This window comes from Macaca thibetana, chromosome 20, assembly GCF_024542745.1.
Source record: "Macaca thibetana thibetana isolate TM-01 chromosome 20, ASM2454274v1, whole genome shotgun sequence".
In the NCBI taxonomy this organism is placed as follows: domain Eukaryota; kingdom Metazoa; phylum Chordata; class Mammalia; order Primates; family Cercopithecidae; genus Macaca; species Macaca thibetana.
In genome coordinates, this window is record NC_065597.1 from 54,305,871 (window position 1) to 54,331,760 (window position 25,890).

Here is a 25,890-nt window from a genome sequence, read left to right on the forward strand (position 1 = left end):
CATCTCCTTCCATTCTGTCTAATAGACCTGGAATTTCAGGCCTATTGACCTTTTTGGTCTTCCTTGAAGGTGTCATACTGTACCTTTGTGTGTTTGTGCATGTTGCTTCCTCAGCCTTGAATCCCTGCCTCTTTATCTTCAAGGTCCAGCTCAAATGACATCTCCTGAAAGGGTTTCTTGTCTATTAGTTAACACCACTATCCTCCTACTTCTTAATTAGCTTCTATTCTTTTCCCATGATATGCCTATATACAACTGCCATATTTATATTTATAGAAAGTTTGTAAATATATATATTCGCCTTTAAATAAACTTTTAATTTTAGGATAGTTTTAGATTTACAGAAAAGTGGCAAAGGTAGCATAGAGTTTCCACGAAGCCCATACTCAGTTTCCCTTTTGTTAATATCCTATGTCACCATAGTGCATTTGTTATAACTAAGAAGCTAACATTGTTACGTTACTATTGACTAAATCTGACACTTTATTCAGATATCCCCAGTTATTCTCTTGTGCCTTTTTTCTGTTCCAGGCTCCCATGGAATAACACATTACATTTAGTCGTCACGTCGTCTTAGTCTCTTCTGGTCTGTGATTATTTCTCAGACTTTCCTTATCCTTGATGACCTTGATAGTTTTGGGAAGCACCAGTAAAAACATTTTTTTTTTTTTTTTTTTGCAGAAAGTTCCTCAGTTTGGGTTTTGTTTGATGTTTTCCTTATGATTAGACTGAGGCCGTGGGTTTTTGGGAGGAAGACCAGAGGTAAAATGTTCTTTTTGTCACATATCAAGTGCACATGCTAGCAACATGACTTACTACTGATGATGTCAACCTTGCCCAGCTCTCTAAAGCAGTGTTAGTTACTGTGTTAGTAACTGTAAGTTACTTTCTACTCCTCTTTCCAATCTCCTGTCTTTGGAAGTAAGTCATTATCACAACCCACACTCAAGGTGTAGGGGTGGTAAGCTCTACCTCCTGGAGGGGGGATTATTGATATAACTTATTTGGAATTCCTCTGTAAGGAAGATTTACCTCTTCTCCCTCATTTATTCATTCAGTCATTATATCAATTTATACTTTTTTATACATTGGGTTATAACCTAATATTATTTATTCTTTTGATCAGATTGTTCTAGCTTTGGCTGTTGGGAGTTCTTTTAGGTTGGTTCCTGTGTCTTTTTGATATGTCTCCTGTCCCAACCCTAGAATCGGCATTTCTCCAAGGAGCCCTAGTTTTATACTGGAAAATGGTATTAGAAACCAAGATATGGGCACTGGATGTGCACATTGTTACTGGGGTGTCACTACTTCTTTGCCTTTCAGTGTACATATATGGATATGAACCCAAGTTTATATAAATATCTGTATTTATTTATCTGTTCACTTTATATTAAGCTAAATAGGAGTTTATACTGACTTCAGCTGATTCATTGCCTTCCCTCCTTGCTTATCTGTAACTTCCCTCTCTATGAGAAACTTGGCATCCATTACCACTATCCCATCATGCTACACTGTAAAATGGACTTTCCCCCTGTCCCCTTCACTAGGCTGTTTGTATCTTAGACACTTATTAAATCTCTGTTGATGAGTGATGAATCTTGAAGCTGTTATGTATCTTACATAATAAAAGTCCAACATTTTAGCAAAAGCAATGTAAATCAATCTCGTAAAGTTTGAAACAAAACTTTTACCTGCTTTGTTATGTAACATGCTCATTGTAGAAAATATGAAAAGTGAGAAGGAAAAAAAGCACCTGTAATTCTATCACCCAGAGATAATACTTAATATGTAGGTATGTGTTATTTTAGAACTTTTCTTTGTATGTACATGTCTACACCCCCCCCAAACAATTTTTACAAGAATACATTCACATTTCACACGAGTTATTTATAACTTTTTTCACTTAATATAGTATTTCTTAAGGATGTCATGTAGTTGTATCCTAATTTAACTGTCTTTACTGTTTCATCTCCTCCTATTCTTAACCAATTCTCTTTTTTAAGATGTCCAAGTTATTACCAATTATTTGCTTTCATAAACCCTGATTAATATTTTCTTAGAAGTCTTGACAGGCTGTTCTGATAATTTCCTTAGATACACTCCTAAAAGTAGAATTGCTGGATTAAGTGTATTTTAAGGGTTCTGGTACATGTTTCTAGGGGTGAGGTTTTTACACCAGCATCTGTTTTTACTTTGCACTCCTTCTGGGAAGTACTCTCTAACATGCTTGAGGTCTTGCATCCCTTTTGGGATTATGACTAAATAGTTTTTCTTTAAAGCCAGGAACTCACAACTGTTCATGCTGATTTATTTACCTGCATAGACTATTGTGTCAAAGAATGCACTGCAGTACCGGGGAAATTCCCAGCATGATGCTCAGGAGTTTCTACTGTGGCTTTTGGACCGAGTTCACGAAGACCTCAACCATTCAGTGAAGCAGAGTGGCCAGCCGCCTCTGAAGGTAAGGACGCACGCTCCCCTAGGGCAGTCAGCTAGTCATGAGAGCGTGTAGATTCTTCTACTGAGGACTTGTTGCATTGCATTAATACAATGAAATTGACTAAGCTCTGAGTGAGTAGAAGATTCAATGGCTACTTAAAGGACATTTCATTTTGTTTGCTACTGTGCTGGCAGTGTGAGATACAAGAACTGTTGTCCCCAAGGAATTTATAGTCTAATGAGAGGGGAAACATTTGCATGTATGATGAACTTCAGATTAAAAAAAGTGATTCCATTTCACTAAACTGTTTTTAAAGCAGAATGTGTTTGCTTTCTATTCTAGTAAGACACATACTCTGTAGTTCACTCGAATGAATACACAATCACAAAGGAAACATGGATTTTCTCTGCTGTTAGGATTGGATTTGACTATAGAAGCCCCAGAATGTTCTCACTGAGAAACATAATGATTAATTTTTAATTGTATACATGTAGTCTTACAAATATGGATAAAATGACTTATATAATGGAAAAAATTAAGACTAAAGAGTTGCTTCCCTTGGGCAGTTTTTAAAGTTTTTGATGATTCTGCTCTGTACTTCAAATTTTAAATTTCTAGGTTTGGTAAGTTGTTAAATTATTCTAATTCAAGATCCTTTTGTGCCTGAACACTCTCTTCTGTCATATGACTATATGCATGTGGCTGATTCTCCCACCAAATTGAGACATCCTCAAGGTCAGGCACTGGATCTTATTATCTTTGTATCCTAACGTTCTGTACAGTTCTCTCTGCATATGGTGTTTAGTAATTAATTGTTAGGTGGAGGGACATGAAAAGTTAAATACAACATGAAGTAGAGTGTGATTAGGCACTAACATACACAGCACAGCTAATAGGTACTTTTTTTTTGAGATGGACTTTCACTCTTGTTGCCCAGGCTGGAGTGCAATGGCGCAATCTCGGCTCACCACAACCTCTGCCTCCTGGGTTCAAGTGATTCTCCTGCCTCAGCCTCCTGAGTAACTGGGATTACAGGCATGCGCCACCACAGCCAGCTAATTTTGTATTTTTAGTAGAGACGAGGTTTCTCCATGTTGATCAGGCTGATCTCGAACTCCCGAGCTCAAGTGATCCACCCGCCTCGGCCTCTCAAAGTGCTGGGATTACAGGCATGACCCACTGTGCCCGGCTACCATTAGTACTTTTAAAGTGGTTGAGGATTACTTCTTAGAGGAGTTTGGAGAATTGGAGGGAAACTGGAGCATCCTGGGGAAGGGGAGCTGCCTGGCTGAGTGCCATGCAGAGACGATCGCTGGCAGAGTCTGTGTGAGGGGATGAGTCCACGTGACTCACATCCTGCCTGCTGTGTTCTGGCTCCTTTAGCAGGTGCCCGTCACTGAAGTATCTGCACTTGATGCATAGCTTGTAAAGGAAGTCAAGGACATTTGTGATTCTCTGACTTCATCTTCAGCCAAGAATTGGTCTTCCTAGTCTGTGAAATTGTACTTTCTTTTTTTTTTAGCCACCGTCAGAGACTGATATGATGCCTGAGGGACCTTTTCCTGTCTGTAGCACTTTTGTACAAGAACTCTTTCAAGCCCAATACCGGTATGAGCAAATCAGATGTTCCCACTTATTTTGTTTACCTGACATAGTTCTGGGTGATTTTAATGTTGAGTGTCTTACCTTTTGTTTTAAAGATCTTCTTTGACGTGTCCTCATTGTCAGAAACAGAGCAACACTTTTGATCCTTTCCTTTGCATTTCTTTGCCAATTCCTCTACCCCACACAAGGTAAGAATGGATTTAGTAAAATGAAGACTGTATTTTCTTACTGTATTCCTTTTCCTCTTTAGGCTCCTATTAGATCTTCTTACTTATTTAGACAGGTAATGGGATTAATAATGGGATTGAATACAGTCATTGCTACAACCTTACAAGAATAAATGCCCTCCTGAGTTTGCAGGGTAAGCAGGCACATGAGGCAAGCAGGGGCTGTTTAGTCTGACCCGGTTTGTCATCCTCACATAGTATCGGGGGAGGGGGAGGGCTGTTGAGTGGCCTCAGGATTCTCTAGAGACCTTACTTTACATTTCTTGTTTCTTAGTTGCTTTATTTTGAACAATTTCTCAACATTTCCAGGAGTTATGCTGTTCTAAAGAAAATACAAAGCACAGAATCAAGTGTAGATATATTTTTGTTTGCTTCATAAAGTGTTCATTTTGTGACGATTGCCTTTTCCAAAGATCTTGATGATTGTTTGATAGTTCTGCTTAGAGCCAAGTGAAATTTTTCCATTTGGCTTCAGAGTAACACTGTGGGTTAGCTTTAGATTTTTGTTGATTTCAACTCAGGTTTATTTTGCATTTCTATGTTTTAGTTGAAATAAGTGACTAATGAGAAGATCTGACTTTGATCTGTACAGGCCTCTCTATGTCACTGTAGTGTATCAAGGGAAATGTTCTCACTGCATGAGGATTGGTGTGGCCGTGCCTCTGTCTGGGACTGTTGCCAGACTTCGGGAAGCAGTGTCTATGGAAACAAAGATCCCCACTGATCAGGTAATAAGTCTGCTAAGGCAAGTTACACATGAGCCACAAAAGTATTGCTTTCTGTTCTCTTAGAATTTTTTATAGTTCTTTGCCGAGTATGATTAGAGATTTAAAACCAGTTGCATTTAGAGTTGAGGGGAAAAAAAATCAAGACCCCAAAGAGTAAAATATATAGAGAAACTTTTCATGTTTCATGTAATTGTATATATAATTTTAAAAGGAGGCTGGGCACGGTGGCTCACGCCTGTAATCCCACCATTTTGAGAGGCCGAGGCAGGTGGATCACGAGGTCAGGAGATCAAGACCATCCTGGCTAACACGGCGAAACCCTGTCTCTACTAAAAATACAAAAAATTAGCTGGGTGTGGTGGCGGGTGCCTATAGTCCCAGCTATTCAGGAGGCTGAGGCAGGAGAATAGTGTGAACCCGGAGGTGGAGCTTGCTGTGAGCTGAGATTGCGCCACTGCACTCCAGCCTGGGCAACAGAGCGAGACTCCTCTCAAAAAAGAAAAGGAGAAGCTGTGTACCAGGACCTTCTTGTAGCTTCGTTCATAAGGTATAATTACTTAACCCTTCTTAAATCATTCCCATGGATGTGTATGTGGGCAGTGGAGTGTCCTTGCAGCGTTTGATAGTCAAAGAGGCTTTGAAAACTTGAGCAGTGACGCTAGAAAACCCCTTGTGGTGATAAGAGTGGATATCTTGCTAGTACAGTGTTCTATACGTAATAGATGCTCAATATGTTTTGTTTTCTCATTATGGCTGGATCAGAGTCTCTTACCTTGTTTAGAGAAGAGAAAGGAAAGTTGTGCCCATGCCGCTTCCCTTTTGGGATGCATGTTTGATAAGCAGTTATGTTGAAATTGACCAAAAATACTTTTGACCTGTTTGGACTTGACATGTTTCTGCATATAGCTTTTACTCAATTTGCTATTATTATTTTATTTGGAAAAACATTCCTTATTTAAGATTTATTAAGGAAAGATGACTCAGTAGCTAAATTGCTTTCCCTAGATAGTAGCTTCTGGAAGCTACTATGTAATCCCTGGAATAATAAAGGTGTTTTGTACTTTGGCCTTATGTGGCCTTATTTGGGAAGTTACCACAGTAAAACAAATACAACCAGCAGTGTTACCCTAATATGGCAAATATCTCATATTTTTGTAGGCCAAGTACTGGCATGTTGATAAAATGTTCATATTCTTTCCTACTCTGAAAAGCCCATTGGCTCTTTCTTCCTCTCAGGATGAGGGAAAGGCAGAAAGAGAGGGAGCAAGGCTTTGGTGGTGTCCAGGGCAAATCTGGTTGCAACTTTACAGCTTCCAGCACCGTCTGGCTCCTTTTGCATGTGGTTTAAATTGGTGAAATAATTACAAGTTTGCTGTTGACCTCAGTTTGCTGAAGAGAGTGAATTTTACTTGCATGTTCACTGGCAGAAAAAAAACATGGTCATTAAATTCATTAAAAGGAAAATGTGCCAGGAACATTTTTGCTGGACTATTTGTGGAATATGCCACCAACCTCTTTTACCTGGTAGATCTGCAGAATGTTAGTGCTGGTAGAGGGGACCTCAGGGGTCCAGTCCAACTCTCTTATTTGAAAGAGGCTCAGAGAAGACGTGTGACTTGTTCAGGTTTGCAGGGCTGGTTGGTGATAGGCTGGACTGGAACCTGCATGCCCAGTCCAGTGCTTTTTCAGTAGACAGCGTGGCTGAGCATGTAATAAAGTCTTTAAATGTCTCCAGTGTTCTCCTCTCCATCTTTTGTTTCTTTTGTTCATTTGTTTGTTTGTATGTATGTATATATGTACGTATGTATGTATTGATTGATTGAGACAGGGTCTCACTCTGTTGCCCAGGCTGGAGTGCATTGGTGCAATCATGGCTCACTGTAGCCTCAACCTTGTAGACTCAAGCGATCCTCCCACCTCAGCCTCCCAAATAGTGGGGAATACAGGCGCATGCCACCACGCCCAGCTGAGTTTTGTATTTTTCATAGAGACGAGGTTTTGGCATGTTGCCCAGGCTGGTCTTGAACTCCTGGCCTCAAGCAGTCCTTCTGTCTTGGCCTCCCAAAGTGCTGGGATTACAGGCTTGAGCTACCATGCCTGTCCTGTTTTTCTGTTTTATTGTAAAATATTCAACCATTTCAGAAATATAACAGAAAGAGAAAGTATCTCATACTAGGTATCTTAATGCTAAGGGTTACTAACTTTAATACTATGTTATATAGTATTCATTTAGATTTTTTCCATGCATATATACATTAATGATTTTATATAAGAATCATTTACACTTATTGTTTTTACCTTGCTTTGTATTTACTTAGATCTTTGCATGTTAGTGCAAATATATATAGTTCATTCTTTTTAGTAGCTTTATAATTCCAGTAAGGCTATACTATATTTAACTAGTTAGTATTTTTGACATTTGAGTTGATTTTTTTTTCAATACAAATATCCATGGTTTAGGCTTGAAAAATAGAAAATAAAATGATATAGGAGAAAGCCTCAGAGTCAGATGTGGACTCCGTCCTCGACATGAGGCTGAATCGTTGTAGAACTTGAGGCAAGTCTCTTGGCTTCTCTCCTTTCAGTGAAAATGGGGGTTAGACGTTATGATCTCCTGGTTCTCTTCTATACCAAAACTTAGAGGAACCCTGGAGTTAGAGTCATAGAGTTCTGACATCAGAGTACAGGTGTCCCTCAGTGTCCATGGGATTGGTTGTAGGAACCCTTGCACTAGGATACCAAAATCCACGGTGCTTTAATCCCTTTTATAACATGGCACAGTATTTGCATAGAGCCTAAGCATATCATCCTGTATACTTTATTTTTACTTTTTATTTTATGGATACATAATAGTTGTACCTCCAATATACTTTAAATCATCTCCAGATAACTTATAATATTTAATGCAGTGTAAATGTTATGTAAATAGTTGTTCTGCTATATTGTTTAGGGAATAATGACAAGTAAAAGACTGTTCAGTATACATTCAATCATCCTTTTTTTTTCTTCTGAATATTTTTGATCTGCAATTAGTTGAATCCACATATGTAGCACCTACAGATATGGAGGGGTGACTGTATATTGTTAATATAGTTACAGAGGATATTGTGCTTCCAAGATTCTCTCATTAAAGGCAAATAAAGTGGGCTCTGCGAGATGTTTCAGAGCTCTCTCAGACCACTGCCAGTCCTGATGGTCTGGAGAAGTTCCTAGAATTGGGAGATCAATTAGTATTGAATTTCCAGTTACCCAACTGTTTACATTTTTCCTATTTTTAGATTGTGTTAACAGAAATGTACTATGATGGGTTCCATCGTTCCTTTTGTGATACAGACGACCTGGAAACAGTCCATGAAAGCGACTGCATTTTTGCCTTTGAGACTCCCGAAATATTTAGGCCTGAAGGAATTCTCAGTCAAAGAGGTAAGTGAGCTCCTGTTTTCATAATGCCACCTGGGTTTGCAGGTTTAACTATAGTCTACCTTTTTAGATGTCTATTATATAATGATACACATTTTTTTAAAAATTGTGGTAAAATGCACATATGTATTTTTTTGATGGTATAATGGTAAAACTCTTATAGTAATATTTTCCTAGAAGAAGGCAACTCTTACTGTTTTAGGCAAAGATATGTCCATAGTTTAGTTGGGAAAACCTTATATTGAGATTCAGGACTGACTGTGACCTCCTTTAAGTAGCCTTTTTGGCATCTTATGGCATTCAGGAAGATATACTATGCCGTAGTTGTATGTTTTTTGTTTTTCATTTTTCAGACAGAGTCTTGCTCTGTCGCTCAGGCTGGAGTGCAGTGGTGCGATCTCAGCTCACTGCAGCCTTAGCCTCCCGAGTAGCTGGGATCACAGGCACATGCCACAAAGCCTGGCTAATTTTTATATTTTTAGTAGAGATGGGGTTTCACCATGTTGGCCAGGCTGGTCTTGAACTCCTGACCTCAAGTGATCCGCCTGCCTCAGCCTCCCAAAGTGCTGGGATTACAGGCATGAGCCACCACATCCGGCCCACTATTCTGCTTTCTGTTTCTACAGATTCCCTGAGTCTAGACTTCTATATAAATGGAATCATAAAATAATATGATATTTTGTGACTGGCTTTACTTAGTGTGATGTTTTCAAGATTCATTCATGTTGTAGCATATATCACACTTAATTCCTTTTTATGGCCAAATAATATTTTATTGTTTGAATAGATCACATTTTGTTTATTCATTGTTCATGAACATTTGGGTTGTTTCCACCTTCTGGCTAGTATGAATAATGCTCCTGTGAACCATTCCACACAAGTTTTTGTGTGGACTTATGTTTTCATTTCTCTTCATACCTGGGAATAGAACTGCTGTGTCGTGTGGTAACTCTATGTTTAATCATTTGGGGGAACTTACAGACTGTTTTCCAAAGTGCTGCGCCGTGTTACATTTTTATCAGTAGTGTTTGAGGGTCCAGTTTCTCTACATCCTTGCCAATACTTGATTATTATCTGACTCTTTAGTTTTAACCATTGTAGTGGATATGAAGTGGTATCTCATTATGGTTTTGATTTGTGTTTGTGACTGACATGATGTTGAGCATCTTTTCTTGTGCTTGTTGGCCGTTTGTATATCATATTTGGGAAAATGTCTATTCAAATATTTTGCCCATTTTAAAATTGCATTGTTTGCTTTTTGTTGTTGAGTTTTAGGAATTTTCACATGTGCTGAATACTAGACCCTTATCAGATATATGATTTGCAAATATTTTCTCCCATTCTGTGAGTGATCTTTTAACTACCTGATGTCCTTTGAAACACAAAAGTTCTTAGTTTTGTTGAAGTCCAGTTTATCTTTTGTTGTTGTTGTTGCTTGTGCTTTTGTTGTCATATCTAACACTTTATCAAATCCAAAGTCATAAAGATTTACCCCATAATTTCTTTTAAGAGTTTTTTAGTTTTAGCTCTTATATTATAGTTTTTTGAACTATTTTGAGTTAATTTTTTGTGTTGTGTAAGGTAAGGGCCCAACATTATTCTTTCATGGTGGCTGTCAAGTTGTTCCAGTTAACAGACTTTTCGAGCAGATGGGTAAACTTCCATGAATAGAGTAATAGAAATGGTAGAAGCCTCATTGGATTTTTCTGTAAAGGTCCAAACCAGAACCGTGGTCACCTTAGTAGTTGTGTTAGCGTAAGGGAGACTAGCACCTGGGCTTTGTGTCAGACCTGGGGAGACTGCTGCTTCCTAGCTTACCCAGTTTTTTAAAATTTTAGTTTCTTTACATGAAGTGCAGAGGAATAATCACTATAGTGTTGATGTCAAGACTGTATGAGATCAGGCACGTCAGACATTCCACAGGTACTGACTATACTAAGTCTTCAATAAATGAAAGCTACTTTCATATTTCTGGTTATTGCTTCCAGTGTTCGTTACTGGTAAGCCAACGTTGAGGTGACCGTCTTTGCTCCAGCAATAAATGAATCAGTCAATTACAAATATTTTTGTGCACCTGTAGATAACTTCTGCTGTAATTAGCATGAGTGGTAAATATAAAATAAGTGTATTTTAGGTTTTTGGTACTATCCAAACAGAGATTTATTGAAGTTATTTAGTGAAGATAATGTGGGAGGTACTGATGACCACAAAGAAGACTAAGACCAAACTCTGGCCTTCAAAAATTTCACCATTTAGTGACCTCTTAGTAATAGTTTAGCCTTGGTCAGTTTATGTAGGAGTATTATCCATGTTCCAAGTAAAGTATAAATGGAAGTATTGGAAAATGTTAGAGGGAGCCACTAGACTGCTTGGGCTGGATCAGGGTGGTGCCACAGGGGAGGGGACAGATTTGAATGTAAAGGATGGGTGGCCTATCCAAGGCAAAGAAGTGTGGAAGAAAGGGCTTGCAGTTTCAGTAGGAGGGAGGGGCAGAGGCGAGAGTGAGATGGGCTAAGGAATAAGCAGAAGGCCAGACAGGGAGTCAGGGTGTGTTTTCCTCTTTTGACCTTAGTGTAAAACGCAGGTCGTAGATTGTGCTCAACCTTTAAAAGGTGAAGGGGCATTTTTTTCTGAGACAGGAAGAAGGGGGACTGTGGGTGAAGATGGAGACATTCAAGGTGGAGCAGAGGGAAGGCAAAGTGATTTGGATCAGGAAGACTTCATCCCAGCAAAGGAGGAGGCAAGGTCGACAGAGTGGGTGATGAGTTTGGGCACTTGAACAGAACGGAGGCGTGTGGATCAGGGAGGAGTGCAGCTGCTGCGCTGAGCCTGGGCTTGACCTTGAACACAACACCACCTGTGTTCAAGGACCCACCTGACCCTCCCTCCTTGGTGTTTTTGCTGGGGCCTTTCTTCTGGCCACCCTTAAAGTTTGGAGTTCGCAAGGATCCTGCTGTCATCCTTTGTCTTGGTCTTGACCCTCTCTTTGGCCTGTCTGTTGAGCACTCACGGTTTGAACTGCCATTCTTGTATACCATCTATCTTTACTTATTACTTTCATATCCAGATGTGATGCGAAATCTCACTTCACGTCCAGATGCTTACTACTTTCACCTCGATTGTCCACAGACTCCTCAAATTTTAAAACATAGGGTTCTGTTTTTTCTTTTCAGACTGGCTCCTTTCTCACATCCTTATTGTAGTGAATGACACCGTGATCCATCTAGTCTCCCAAGACAGATGCTTGAGAATCAAACTTCTCTTTCAACCTCACCCTGTTCACACCTGAACCCTTATTGTTCATTTTGCCTCCTAAATATTTTATACTCATTTCTTCTGCTCCACTTGCCCTGTTGTTCTTATTTTAGACCATCATTCTTTCTTAGAGCAGAGTCTCCTGTCTGCCTTTATTTCGGTCCCTCTGCCAGTCCATCATGTGTCTGCTATCAAACCCTCATGATTAAGGGCACAGGTACAGTCTGGGGAGGAGTTGTGCCTGTTCCATAGGTGTTAGGAGGATTTAAAGCAATAATGCATGTGTTTTCACACCTGTGGGGCTTTTGGGGTACATACTGGTTACTCTTTCTGAAATGTACTCCTCATCCCTTTTGGCCTGAGGAACTCCTTTCAATCTTATCTGGAGCCCCGGAATCTTCTGTGACCTCTACTAACAGACTTGGCTTCATCAGCTGACACAGACCTTCTGTGCATACGAATATTATGACATCACATAGTTCCTAATATTTATTTGTATGTGTGTGTCCCCTACTAGACTGAGAAGGCTATGGGTTATCTTTCATCTGCCTTTCATTAGCCTCCTTAATACCTGTCATATGGTAGGGACTTAATGAATGTTGATTGGATAAGTGAATGATGGTTTGGGCCAAAGAGATCAGTGAATGACAGAATTCAAGCACAGTTCTTCCTATTAAAGAAGCAAAGTAGAAAAACAGTGCTTCTTGAAAAAACTGCATGCCTATTGTTAACTTTTCATTTTGAAATAATTTCAGACTTAGAGAAAAGTTGCAAAAATAGTACCAAGAATTTCCATATATCCTTCACCCAGATGCCTCAATGTGTTAACGTTTTACTGTTTTATCACATTTGTTCTCTCTCTGTAATATGTGTGTGTTTATAATCTTTTTCTGAACCATTTGAGAGTGAATTGCAGATATATTAACTCTTTGTGCCCAAATACCTTATGTATTTCCTAAAAACAAGGATATTATCTTACATAATCTAAGTATAGTTATGAAAATCAGGAAATTAAGACTGGTACAATACTACAATTTTTTTAGCCTGACAATTTTTTTACTAGTTGTCAAGTTGTTACTGCATGATCCACTTCCAGATGGAGTGAGCATCAGAAACATACCAGGCATATTGATTATATTATCTTGGACTTCTCTCCCGAATTCCAGATTTGAAATACTATCATTTTACCTACAGACTTTATTGAAATTTTGCCATTTGTCTCACTATTGTACTTCATAGCAAAATTAAAAAAAAATTCTTATGCAGGATCGAATATCATGGTTTGCTTGGTTGTCATTTCTCTTTGATTTCATGTGTCAGGAACAGTTCTTTAGTCTTTCATGACTTTGGCATTTTTGAAGAGTATGGGCCCTTTGTTTTGTAGAACATCCTTATTTTGGGTTTGACTGACATTTCGTCATCGGTAGATTCCGGTTATGTATTTCTGGCAGGAATACCATGAAGTGTTGTTTTGTCCTTCTCATGGCATCATAGCAGGAGGTACGTGACACCTATGTGTCCTATTGCTGTCAGTAACTTTGATAACTAAGGTGATGTCTGCCAGGTTTCCCCTAGTACTAAGCTACTGTTTTCCCCTTGTAATTAATAAGCATCTTGTGGTGAGATACTTTGACAATATGTAAATATCCTGTCTTTTCTCAAACTTCTTTTTTTTTTAAATGGAGTCTCGCCTTGCGCAGGCTGGAGTGTAGTGGTGCAATCTCAGCTCACTGCAACCTTCACCTCTCGGGTTCAAGCGATTCTCCTGCCTCATCCTCCTGAGTAGCTGGGATTACAGGCACCTGCCACCACGTCTGGCTAATTTTTTGTGTTTTTAGTAGAGATGGGGTTTCACCATGTTTGCCAGGCTTGTCTTAAACTCCTGACCTCGGGTGATCCTCCCCCCTTGGCCTCCCAAAGTGCTGGGATTACAGGTGTGAGCCACTGTGCCTGGCCTTCCTGGTGATTTTAATGTGCTACCAGGACTGTTAACCACTGGTTTAGGGGAGGGCAGAAAAACATTACTGTCAGTGCAGTCCTCTTCTTCATTATTCAGTTTTTGATGTTTTATGGCTCCGCTTGTTTACTTATACTTTTAAGATACATTTGATAATAGTTTTGTCAAGTTCCTATAATCATAATTTTAAGGTTGGGGTAAATGTATAGAATTAACTGGGAGAGGGTGGCATTTTTACAGGATTGCACTTGCTTACTCAGGAACGTGATATCTGCATTTACTCGCCTTTTTTATTCCTGGGAAAGTTGTGATTTTCTGCACCTATTTCAAAGTTATTCCTAGGTGTTTTATTGCTGTTGTGAGTAGTGACCCCCTTCCCACTCCCATTATGTATTTTGTTTTTGATTTTTAGAGACGGTCTCACTCTGTCACCCAGGCTGGAGTGCAATGGCACAATCATAACTTACTTCAGTCTCCATCTCCTGGGCTCAGGTGAATCTCCTGCCTCAATTTCTCGAGTAGCTGGGACTACAGGTGTGTGCCATCTGCCTGGCTAATTTTTTTGTGGAGACAGGGTCTAGCTATGTTGTCTAGGCTGGTCTTGAACTCCTGGCCTCATATATTCTTCTGGGGCAGGTTAAATTCCTGAAGGAGACCTTTCTACACTCCTTGTTGGAAGGTGGGGCCTGGTTGCCAGCACCCTAGGTGCTGAGTGACGGGAAAGAGCTGAGATGTTCGCTTACCCCTTTGTTTTAATACAGTGCCCTCACCTTCTCCTGGATTGCCTCCCTGTCCAGACATCCCTGTCTTTGCTGGAGTGGGAGGGGTATTTTGGCGTATCATGTTGGTAGTCATTTTCTCGTTTTTAAAAAATTTCAGTGAAATTTACTTAACATAATAACCACTTTTAAGTGGTCACTTCCATGGTATTAGTACATTAACAGTGTCAGGCAAATACTACCTCTATGTAGTTCTAAAACAGTTCCATCACACCAAAAGAAAACCCCATGACCATTAAGCAGTTGCTTCTCATTCTCCCCTCCCGCCAGGCCCTGACAGCCACTAATCTGCATTCTTTTCTCTGGGTTGACCTATTCTAGCTATTTCATATAAATAAAATCAATAAATAAAATCATATAAATAAAATACAATATGGGACCTTTTATGTCTGGCTTCTTTCACTTAGCATAATGTTTCAATGTTCATCCATGTTGTAGCATGAGACAGTACTTCATTCCTTTTCTTTATTTATTATTATACTCTAAGTTCTAGGGTAAATATGCATGCAGTGTGCAGGTTTGATACATAGGTATACATATGCCATGTTGGTTTGCTGCACCCATCAACTTGTCATTTAGATTAGGTATTTCTCCTAATGCTATCCCTCCCCCATCCCCCCATCCCCCGATAGGCCCCAGTGTGTGATGTTCCGCACCCTGTGTCCAAGTGTTCTTATTGTTTGATTCCCAGCTATGAATGAGAACATGCAGTGTTTGGTTTTCTGCCTTTGTAATAGTTTGCTGAGAATGATGGTTTCCAGCTTCATCCCTGTCTCTGCAAAGGTTATGAACTCATCCTTTTTTATGGCTGCATAGTATTCCATGGTATATATGTGCCACATTTTCTTAATCCAGTCTATCATTGATGGACATTTAGGTTGGTTCCAAGTCTTTGCTATTGTGAATAGTGCCACAATAAACATACATGTGCATGTGTCTTTATAGCAGCATGATTTATAATCCTTTGGGTGTATACTCAGCAATGGGATTGCTGGGTCAAATGGTAATTCTAGTTCTAGATCCTTGAGGAATTGCTACACTGTCTTCCACAATGGTTAAACTAATGTACATTCCCACCAGCAGTGTAAAAGTGTTCCTGTTTCTCCACAGCCTCTCCAGCATCTGTTGTTTCCTGACTTTTTAATGATTGCCATTCTAATTGGTGTGAGATGGTATCTCATTGTGGTTTTGATTTGCATTTCTCTGATGACCAGTGATGATGAGCATTTTTTCATGTGTCTGTTGGCTGCATAAATGTCTTCTTTTGAGAAATGTCTGTTCATATCCTTTGCCCACTTTGTGATGGGGTTGTTTGTTTTTTTCTTGTAAATTTGTTTGAGTTCTTTGTAGATTCTGGATATTAGCCCTTTGTCAGATGGATAGATTGCAAAAATTTTCTCCCATTCTGTAGGCTGCTGTTCACTCTGATGGTATTTCTTTTGCCATGCAGAAACTCTTTAGTTTAATTAGATCCCATTTGTCAATTTTGGCTTTTGTTGCCTTTGCTTTTGGTGTTTTAGTCGTGAAGTCCTTGCTCTTGCCTATGTCCCTAAGGGTATTGCTTAGGTTTTCTTCTAGGGTTTTTATGGTTCTAGGTCTAAGATATAAGTCTTTAATCCACCTTGAATTAATTTTTGAATAAGGCATAAGGAAGGTATCCAGTTTCAGCTTTCTACATATGGCTAGCCAGTTTTCCCAGTACCGTTTATTAAATAGGGAATCCTTTTCCCATTTCTTGTTTTTGTCAGGTTTGTCAAAGATCAGATGGTTGTAGATGTGTGGTGTTATTTCTGAGGCCTCTGTTCTGTTCCATTGGTCTATATATCTGTTTTGGTACCAGTACCATGCTGTTTTGGTTACTGTAGCCTTGTAGTATAGTTTGAAGTTAGGTAGCGTGATGCCTCCAACTTTGTTCTTTTTGCTTAGGATTGTCTTGGCAGTGCGGGCTCTTTTTTGGTTCCATCTGAACTTTAAAGTCGTTTTTTCCAATTCTGTGAAGAAAGTCATTGGTAGCTTCATGGGGATGACATTGAATCTGTAAATTTCCCTGGGCAGTATGGCCATTTTTATGATATTGATTCTTCCTATCCATGAGCATGGAATGTTCCATTTGTTTGTGTCCTCTTTTATTTCATTGAACAATGGTTTGTAGTTCTCCTTGAAGAGGTCCTTCACATCCCTTGTAAGTTGAATTCCTAGGTATTTTATTCTGTTTGAAGCAGTTGTGAATGGGAGTTCACTCATGATTTAGCTGTTTGTCTGTTATTGGTGTATAGGAATGCTTGTGATTTTTTTGCACATTGTATCCTGAGACTTTGCTGAAGTCGCTTATAAGCTTAAGGAGATTTTGGGCTGAGACGATGGAGTTTTCTAAATATACAATCATGTCATCTGCAAACAGAGACAATTTGATTTCTTCTTTTCCTAATTGAATACCCTTTATTTCTTTCTCTTGCCTGATTGCCCTGGCCAGAGCTTCCAACACTATATTTAATAGGAGTGGTGAGAGAGGGCATCCTTGTCTTGTGCCGGTTTTCAAAGGGAATGCTTCCATGTTTTGCCCATTCAGTATGATATTGCTGTAGGTTTGTCATAAATAGCTCTTACTATTTAGAGTTACGTCCCTTCAATGCCTAGTTTATTGAGAGTTTTTAGCATGAAGGGCTAAAAACTTGAATTTTTAGCTTGAATTTTGTCAACGGCCTTTTCTGCATCTATTGAGATAATCATATGGTTTTTGTCATTGGTTCTGTTTTTGTGATGGATTATGTTTATTGATTTGCGTATGTTGAACCAGCCTTGCATCCTAGGGATGAAGCCAACTTGATCGTGGTGGATAAGCTTTTTGATGTGCTGCTGGATTCGGTTCACCAGTATTTTATTGAGGATTTTCACATCGATGTTCACCAGGGATATTGGTCTAAAATTCTTTTATTTGTTGTGTTTCTGCCAGGCTTTGGTATCAGGGTGATGCTGGCCTCATAAAATGACTTAGGGAGGATTCCCTCTTTTTCTATTGATTGGGATGGTTTCAGAGGAATGGTACCAGCTCCTAGAATTCAGCTGTGAATCCATCTGGTCCTGGACTCTTTTTGGTTAGTAGGCTATTAATTATTGCCTCAATTTCAGAGCCTGTTATTGGTCTATTCAGAGATTCAACTTCTTCCTGGTTTAGTCTTGGAAAGGTGTATGTGTCCAGGAATTTATCCATTTTTTCTGGATTTTCTAGTTTATTTGTGCAGAGGCGTTTATAGTATTCTCTGATGGTAGTTTGTATTTCTGTGGCATCAGTGGTGATATCTCCTTTATCATTTTTTATTGCGTCTCTTTGATTCTTCTCTCTTTTCTTCATTAGTCTTGCTAGCAGTCTATCAATTTTGTTGATCTTTTCAAAAAACCAGCTCCTGGATTCTTTTATTTTTTTGAAGGTTTTTTTTGTGTCTCTATCTCTTTCAGTTCTGCTCTGATTTTAGTTATTTCTTGCCTTCTGCTAGCTTTTGAATTTGTTTGCTCTTGCTTCTCTAGTTCTTTTAATTGTGATGTTAGGGTGTCGATTTTAGATTTTTCCTGCTTTCTCTTGTGGGCATTTAGTGCTATAAATTTCCCTCTACACACTGCTTTAAATGTGTCCCAGAGATTCTGGTACGTTGTGTTTTTGTTCTCATTGGTTTCAAAGAACATCTTTATTTCTGCCTTCATTTCGTTATTTACCCTACTGGGTAAATTCAGGAGCAGGTTCTTCAGTTTTCATGTAGTTGTGCAATTTTGAGTGAGTTTCTTAATCCTGAGTTCTAATTTGATTGCACTGTGGTCTGAGAGATAGTTTGTTGTGATCTCTGTTCTTTTACATTTGCTGAGGAGTGCTTCTAACTATGTGGTCAGTTTTAGAATAAGTGCGATGTGGTACTGAGAAGAATATACATTCTGTTGATTGTGGGTGGAGAGTTCTGTAGATGTCTATTACGTCTGCTTGGTGCAGAGCTGAGTTCAAGTCCTGGATATCCTTGTTAACCTTCTGTCTTATTGATCTGTCTAATATTGACAGTGGGGTGTTAATGTCTCCCATTATTATTGTGTGGGAGTCTAAGTGTCTTTGTAGGTCTCTAAGGACTTGCTTTATGAATCTGGGTGCTCCTGTATTGGTGCTCCTATATTTAGGGTAGTTAGCTCTTCTTGTTGAATTGATCCCTATACCATTAAGTAATGGCCTTCTTTGTCTCTTTTGATCTTTGTTGGTTTAAAGTCTGTTTTATCAGAGACTAGGATTGCAGCCCCTGCTTTTTTTTGCTTTCCATTTGCTTGGTAGATCTTCCTCCATGCCTTTATTTTGAGCCTATGTGTGTCTCTGCACGTGAGATGGGTCTCCTGAATACAGCACACTGATGGGTCTTGACTCTTTATCCAATTTGCCAGTCTGTGTCTTTTAATTGGGGCATTTAACCCATTTACATTTAAGGTTAATATTGTTATGTGTGAATTTGATCCTGTCATTATGATGTTAGTTGGTTATTCTGCCCGTTAATTGATGCAGTTTCTTCCTAGCATTGATGGTCTTTGTAATTTGGCATGTTTTTGCAGTGGCTGGTACCAGTTGTTTCTTTCCATGTTTAGTGCTTCCTTCAGGACCTCTTATAAGGCAGCCTGGTAGTGACAAGCATTTGCTTGTTTGTAAAGGATTTTATTTCTCCTTCACTTATGAAGCTTAGTTTGGCTGGCTATAAATTCTGGGCTGAAAATTCTTTTCTTTAAGAATGCTGAATATTGGCCCCCACTCTCTTCTGGCTTGTAAGGTTTCTGCCGAGAGATCCGCTGTTAGTCTGATGGACTTCCCTTTGTGGGTAACCTGACCTTTCTCTCTGGCTGACTTTACCATTTTTTCCTTCATTTCAACCTTGCTGAATCTGACAATTATGTGTCTTGGGGTTGCTCTTCTCGAGGAATATCTTTGTGGTATTCTCTGTATTTCCTGAATTTGAATGTTGGCCTGCCTTGCTAGGTTGGGGAAGTTCTCCTGGATAATCCTGAAGAGTGTTTTCCAGCTTGGTTTCATTCTTCCCATCGCTTTCAGGTACACCAATCAAATGTAGATTTGGTCTTTTCACATAGCCCCATATTTCTTGGAGGCTTTGTTCATTTCTTTTTACTCTTTTTTCTCTAACCTTGTCTTCTTGCTTTACTTCAATCACCGATACCCTTTCTTCTACTTGATCAAATCGGCTGTTGAAGTTTGTGCATGCATCACAAAGTTTTCATGCCATGGTTTTCAGCTCCATCAGGTCATTTAAGCTCTTCTTTACACTGTTTGTTCTAGTTAGCCATTTGTCTAACCTTTTTCTCAAGGGTTTTAGCTTCCTTGCGATGTGTTCAAACATGCTTCTTTAGCTCAGAGAAGTTTGTTATTACCAACCTTCTGAAGCCTACTTCTGTCATCTCATCAAAGTCATTCTCCATCCAGCTTTGTTCCATTGCTGGTGAGGAGCTGTGATCCTTTGGAGGAGAAGAGGTGCTCTGGTTTTTAGAATTTTCAGTCTTTCTGCTCTGATTTCTCCCCCTCTTTGTGGTTTTGTCTACCTTTGGTGTTTGATGTTGGTGACCTACAGATGGGGTTTTGGTGTAGATGTCCTTTTTGTTGATGTTCGTGCTATTCCTTTCTGTTTGTTAGTTTTCCTTGTAACAGTCAGGTCCCTCAGCTGCAGGTTTGTTGGAGTTTGCTGGAGGTCCACTCCAGACCCTGTTTGCCTGGTATCACCAGCAGAGGCTGCAGAACAGCAGATATTGCAGCCTGATCCTTCCTCTGGAACCTTCGTCCCAGACGGGCACCCGCCTGCATGAGGTGTCTGTTGCCTCCTCCTGGGAGGTATCTCCCAGTTAGGCTACATGGGAGTCAGGGACCCACTTGAGGAGGCAATCTGTCCGTTCTCAGAGCTCAAACGCTGTGGATGGAGAACCACTGCTGTCTTCAGAGCTGTCAGACAAGGACCTTTAAGTCTGCGGAAACTGTCTGCTGCCTTTTGTTCAGCTATGCCCTACCCACAGAGGTGGAGTCTATAGAGGCAGCAGGCCTTGCTGAGCTGTGGGGAGCTCTGCCCAGTTCAAGCTTCCTGGCTGCTTTGTTTACCTACTCAAGCCTCAGCAATAGTGGATGCCCCTCCCCCAGCCAGGCTGCTGCCACACAGTTCGTTGTCAGACTGCTGCACTAGCAGTGAGCAAGGCTCCATGGGCGTGGGACCCAAATCTCCTTGTCTGCTGGTTGCTGAGACCTTGGGAAAAGTGCAGTATTTGGGTGGAAGTGTCCTGTTTTTCCAGGTAGAGTCTGTCACAGCTTCCCTTGGCTAGGAAAGGGAAATCCCCCAACCCCTTGAACTTCCTGGGTGAGGTGACACCCTGCCCTGCTTCAGCTTGACCTCCGTGGGCTGTACCCACTGTCCAACTGTCCCAATGAGATGAACCAGCTACCTCAGTTGGAAATGCAGAAATCACCCATCTTCTGCATCCATCATGCTGGGAGCTGCAGACCAGAGCTGTTCCTATTTGACCATCTTGGAACGGATCCACTTCATTCCTTTTTAATGGCTGAACATTATTCCATACATACATATGCATGTACCACGTTTTCTTTATCCATTAATCCATTGATGGGCTTTTGTTTTTTCCCTACCTTTTGTCTATTATGAATAGTCCTACTATGAACATTTGTGTACAAGTATTTGTTTGAATACCTGTTTTCAGTTCTTTTGGGTATATGGAATTGATGGATCATATCATAATTCTATGGTTATCTTTTTTGGGAATTGCCAAACTGTTTTCCATAGGAGCTGGATTGTTTTACATTTCCAGCAGCAATAGATGAGAGTTCTAATTTCTCCACATCTTTGCCAACATTTATTTTTCATCTTTTTGATTTTAGCCATCCTGGTGGATGTGAAGTGTTACTTCATTAAGATTTTGGCTTGCATTTCTCTAGTAGTAAATGATGATGAACATCTTGTCATGTGCTTGTTGGCCATTTATATATTCTGGAGAAATGTCTATTCTAGTCTTTTTCCCATTTTAAATTGCACTTTTTGTTGAGTTGTAAGAATTCTTTGTAAGGTTGTATAATACTAGACCCTTATGGGATATATGACTTGCAAGTATTTTATTCCATTCTCTGGGTTTTTTCTCTTTCTTGATAGTGTTTTTTGATGTTCAAAAGTTTTTCATTTTGATGAAATCTATTTTTTCTTCTGTTGCTCATAATTTTGTTGTCATATCTAAGAATCCGTCACCACATCCAAGGTCATAAAGATTTACCCTTGTGTTTTCTTCTGAGTTGTGTAGTTTTAGCTCTTCCATTTAGGTTGTTGATACATTTTAAGTTAATTTTTATAAATTGTATGAGGTAGGGACCAAACTCCATTCTGGGGCAAGTAAATATTTACTTGTCCCAGCACCATTTGATGAAGAGATTGTACTGTCCTCATTGAATGATCTTGGTGCTCTTGTTGAAAGTCCTTATTTTAATTCCTCTTTTACTTCACCCTTTACTTCCAGAGGCCTCTGGCACCTCCAGTTTCTGATTCTTTTGGTGATCCTGTATATTGGGTTGGCCAGCTTTCTACAATGCCAGCTTACAATTCAGTTTTCTCTGGTCTACTCATATTTATAATATTTTCTAGATAGTCTATTATTTCACTTATTCTTCTTTGACTCAGGTGCTTGTTTTTCTTTCTTTTCCAGTTGTTGCGTTTCCCTGTATGTGTTTTTGTTTGGATTGTTTCCTAATTTTATTGCATTATAGTAAAAAATACCTATTATCTTGTCCAGAGAGCCTTTCCTCACTCCCTTTACCTGCAGGCTGGCTGGCAAACTCCTGCTCTTCTGGGCTTCAATTATAGTAACTTCTGTTAATCTCTCATACCAGCATGTAATGTGGAAATGATCTATTTTCCTTTCTGTCCTTCCCACCACACTGTGAAGTTCTCTGGAGCTGGGACCACATTTTGCTTTATCTTACTATACCAAGCAGTGCAGTATAGTTCTTAATATGCAGCAAGAGCCCAGGTAATGTTTGTTCAACTGAAAGTTTCTCAAAATCCTGTTCCCACTCTAGTTGCTTAGAGTTAACACTGAGCTTCTATTTATAAGTGAATTCGGTGAATTCAAAGGTTATTTGTATTCTAGCCAGAGACTGCCTTATTGAGTGTGCGTTAGCCTCTATCCTAAGGCCTTCTCAGATGTTTTGTTCAATACTTAATGAGGCTACTGCTTTCCCCACATTACCAGCGAGGAAGCTGAGACTTAGAGATGAAGTAACCACTCCCAGCTCACACAGCTGGCAGTAAACGGGTCCACAATTTGAACACAGAGCTTGATTTCTGTGCAGTTGACAATGTGGCATCCCCTCATCTTGTCAGGAGTCCTCATCAATTCTAGGAGAACAGGTCTTCCCACCCTTACCTCTGCCAAGAACCTGGGAAACGAGTTTATTATCTCAACTTCAGATATCTATTATTTTTATTTTCTCATACCAGAGTTTAAAATGGTTATGAAGTGACATCTACTCCTGTTCCTTTTGATTTCTTTATGGTGTTTAAGCTTAAAAAGTCTTCTTCCCTCTAATGGCTTGACAAAGAGTCAGCTTTTTTCTCATTTCTAGTTTGTGTGTGTTGTTTTTTTAAACTCTATCTGGAATTTATATTGGTATTAACTGTGTACTTGTCATTTTAAATTGTTATAATGTTGAGGTATCTTAATAGGTTCAGTGAGTCTTAGATTGCTGAGTATTGAGGTTATTGCCAGCATTCTGCTATAAATACTTTTGTGTAGGCCATTTGTATTTTATTCTCTTTCTGGTGGTGTTATTATTTATGGTGGTGGTAGGAGGGGTTTCTTTTATTCTCCAGCTGGGGCGTCATTTCCCTAGGCTGTACTTCCAAAGGATTAGAGGAAGGAACAGGTATTTAGTCAGGCATTTATTGAGGTTGTGCTGGGTGCTGAATTGCTGGGTACTTGGATTGACAGGGAGCTCTGCTTTGGGGCATTTGGGAGGATCAGTACTGTGCCTGTCAAACATATATTTTTGTTAACTTTAATGTGGATTGATCCAGTCTAGTAGATTGTATTCCAAGTTGGAAGATTCTCCTGATGGCTCTGAGTCTAGTAGGTGTAGTGTGTAATTTACCTTTTATTTCTTAAGTCTGACTCTTTAATCAGGGAGAAGAAACTGCTATTGAATATTGAAGAGCATTCCACATATTCTCATCTTTATTTTTTAAAAATTTGTTTGATTACTGGTTGCATGACCTCACTAAATTTTCTTGGTGAATCATCTCAGCACACATGCGCTTCTAAAACTGTATCTAACATTCACTGAAGTGCAGTTTTAGTTTTCAGTTTTTAAGGTAGGTAAGACTAGTTTAAAGGAAATAATAATGGATGCTAAAGAAATTCTCTCACGGCTAGATGAGTAATCTAAGTAGGATGTTTCTTTTTTTGATTGCGGTTTAATTTACATAATGACAATTTTTAAAAAAATTTTCTCTGTTGGGTAAATTTCTTCGTAATGAGTGAATAAAAATAATTTTGAAGAGATAAAATGAGTTGTTTTTATTCTATTTCAGGAATTCATTTAAACAACAACCTAAACCACTTGAAATTTGGCTTGGATTATCATAGACTGTCTTCTCCTACACAAACAGCAGCAAAGCAAGGGAAAATGGATTCGTCCACCTCAAGAGCAGGCAGCGACAAGATTGTCCTGTTGGTGTGTAACCGAGCCTGCACTGGGCAACAAGGGAAAAGGTGAGAACCAGATTATTTCCCAGTAAGTAGCTAGACTGGAAAAGTTCAGTATTTTCAAACATTTTTAAAAGCATGGGCAAAAAGTTCTTACTTTTAGTACTTAATTTTTTATTCTGATATTTAGAAAGAATACATGTACAAGTTGACCTGATTTGGGGCATTGGTTGGGGGAGAGTAAAGTTAGGAATCTGGATTTCTTTTTGTTGTTGTTTGTGTGTGTGTGTGCGTGTGTGTTTTTTTTTTGATACAGAGTTTCGTTCTGTCACCCAGGCTGGAGCGCAGTTGTGTGGTCTCGGTTCACTGCAACCTCCGCCTCCCAGGTTTAAGCGATTCTCTTGCCTCAGCCTCCTGAGTAGCTGGGATTGTAGGCGCCAGCCACCACACCCAGCAGATTTTTAATATTTTTAGTAGAAACGAGGTTTCACCATGTTGGTCAGGCTGGTCTCAAACTCCTGACCTCAGACAATCCACCCGCCTTGGCCTCCCAAAGTGCTAGGATTATAGGCGTGAGCCACCGCATCTGGCCAGGAATCTAGTTTTTAAAGGCCCATTTCATATGTGTATTTTCAGTTCAGGCTCCTCTTGGGACTCTAGACCCGTTTCCAGCTGCTTTCCTGACAGCTTTTTTATTTTTATTTTTTTAATTCTTAACATGTCTACTTGGATGGTGCATGTCCCTCAGTCTTATGTCCCAAATTGAACTCATTTTCTTTCCTTTTAAAACTGGCTCTCCAGTATTTCCCATCTTGAGAAATGGCACCACACATTCATTCAGCTTTGTAAGTCAGAAATTTGGGAGTCAGAAATCTCTCTCAAATTTGTCTAATGCCCTCTGTAAGAGTGTATGGGTGTTTTATACTATCTTTTAAAGTAACTGTGTCACAGTAGGAATGTAACCTGAGTATTAACAAAAGACAGATATGTTTCAAGGAGAAATGACTTGGTGTTTCTTAACGTTTGTTAGGGGAACCTTTATGTTAGCCTTTGAAATTTTTGCTTTGAAATAAGTTCCTTGCATAGTAAATAACATAAATGTAAAATGTGTTGATATGCATATTTATGCTATTCATTGACAGGTATTTTAGTGTTTACAGTGTGTTGGGCATGGTTGTAAACACTGGGGATTCAGCAGGGAACAAGACAGGCAGGGTCTGTGTCCTCATGAAGCTTCCATCCTAGCTAGGACAGACCGGCTATGAACAAGCAGACATCATTAACTTCAGACAGTCTGTACTATGTTGAAGGCATTAAAACAGACTAGAATGATAGAGTTTGATGGTGGGAGGCTGGCAAGACTACATTAGGAAGGGAGGTCAGGGAAGGCGTCCCTGTAGAGACTGCAGCCAAGCTGAGCCCCAGTGAGCTGTGTGAACATGAGGAGAAAGGATCCCATGCAGAGGGAACACCCAGTACATGCACACAAGACTAGGAGGAGGTTGGTGTGTGTCAGGCACAGAAGGAATGAAGTAAAGAACCTGTGGAATTCCCTTCATGATGCTAGTCTCTCAAAGAGGGAAGTCATTATTTTTAAAAAATATGAATCAGTACTGTGCCTGTCAAACATATATTTTTGTTAACTTTAATGTGGTGATTTACATGTGCTTGTAACTCATTTCGCATCACAGTAGTTTTTAGGCAGATTGGTTCACTGTTAAGCACCACTACAAGCAAATAGTTTGATAGTTCTTGGAAACTG

The 25,890-nt window shown here is 39.5% G+C and overlaps 1 protein-coding gene across 2 annotated transcripts in view; it reads left to right on the forward strand.

Moving 5' to 3' along the window:
* USP31 (ubiquitin specific peptidase 31) overlaps positions 1–25,890 on the forward strand; it is a 99,329-nt gene that overhangs the window by 45,634 nt on the left and 27,805 nt on the right. For both annotated transcript variants that reach the window (XM_050773820.1, XM_050773821.1), the window contains exons 2-7: positions 2,324–2,461; positions 3,963–4,048; positions 4,141–4,233; positions 4,865–5,000; positions 8,279–8,423; positions 24,014–24,194. In XM_050773820.1, the coding sequence (XP_050629777.1) occupies positions 2,324–2,461; positions 3,963–4,048; positions 4,141–4,233; positions 4,865–5,000; positions 8,279–8,423; positions 24,014–24,194 (779 nt within the window). The remainder of the gene's footprint in view (positions 1–2,323; positions 2,462–3,962; positions 4,049–4,140; positions 4,234–4,864; positions 5,001–8,278; positions 8,424–24,013; positions 24,195–25,890) is intronic.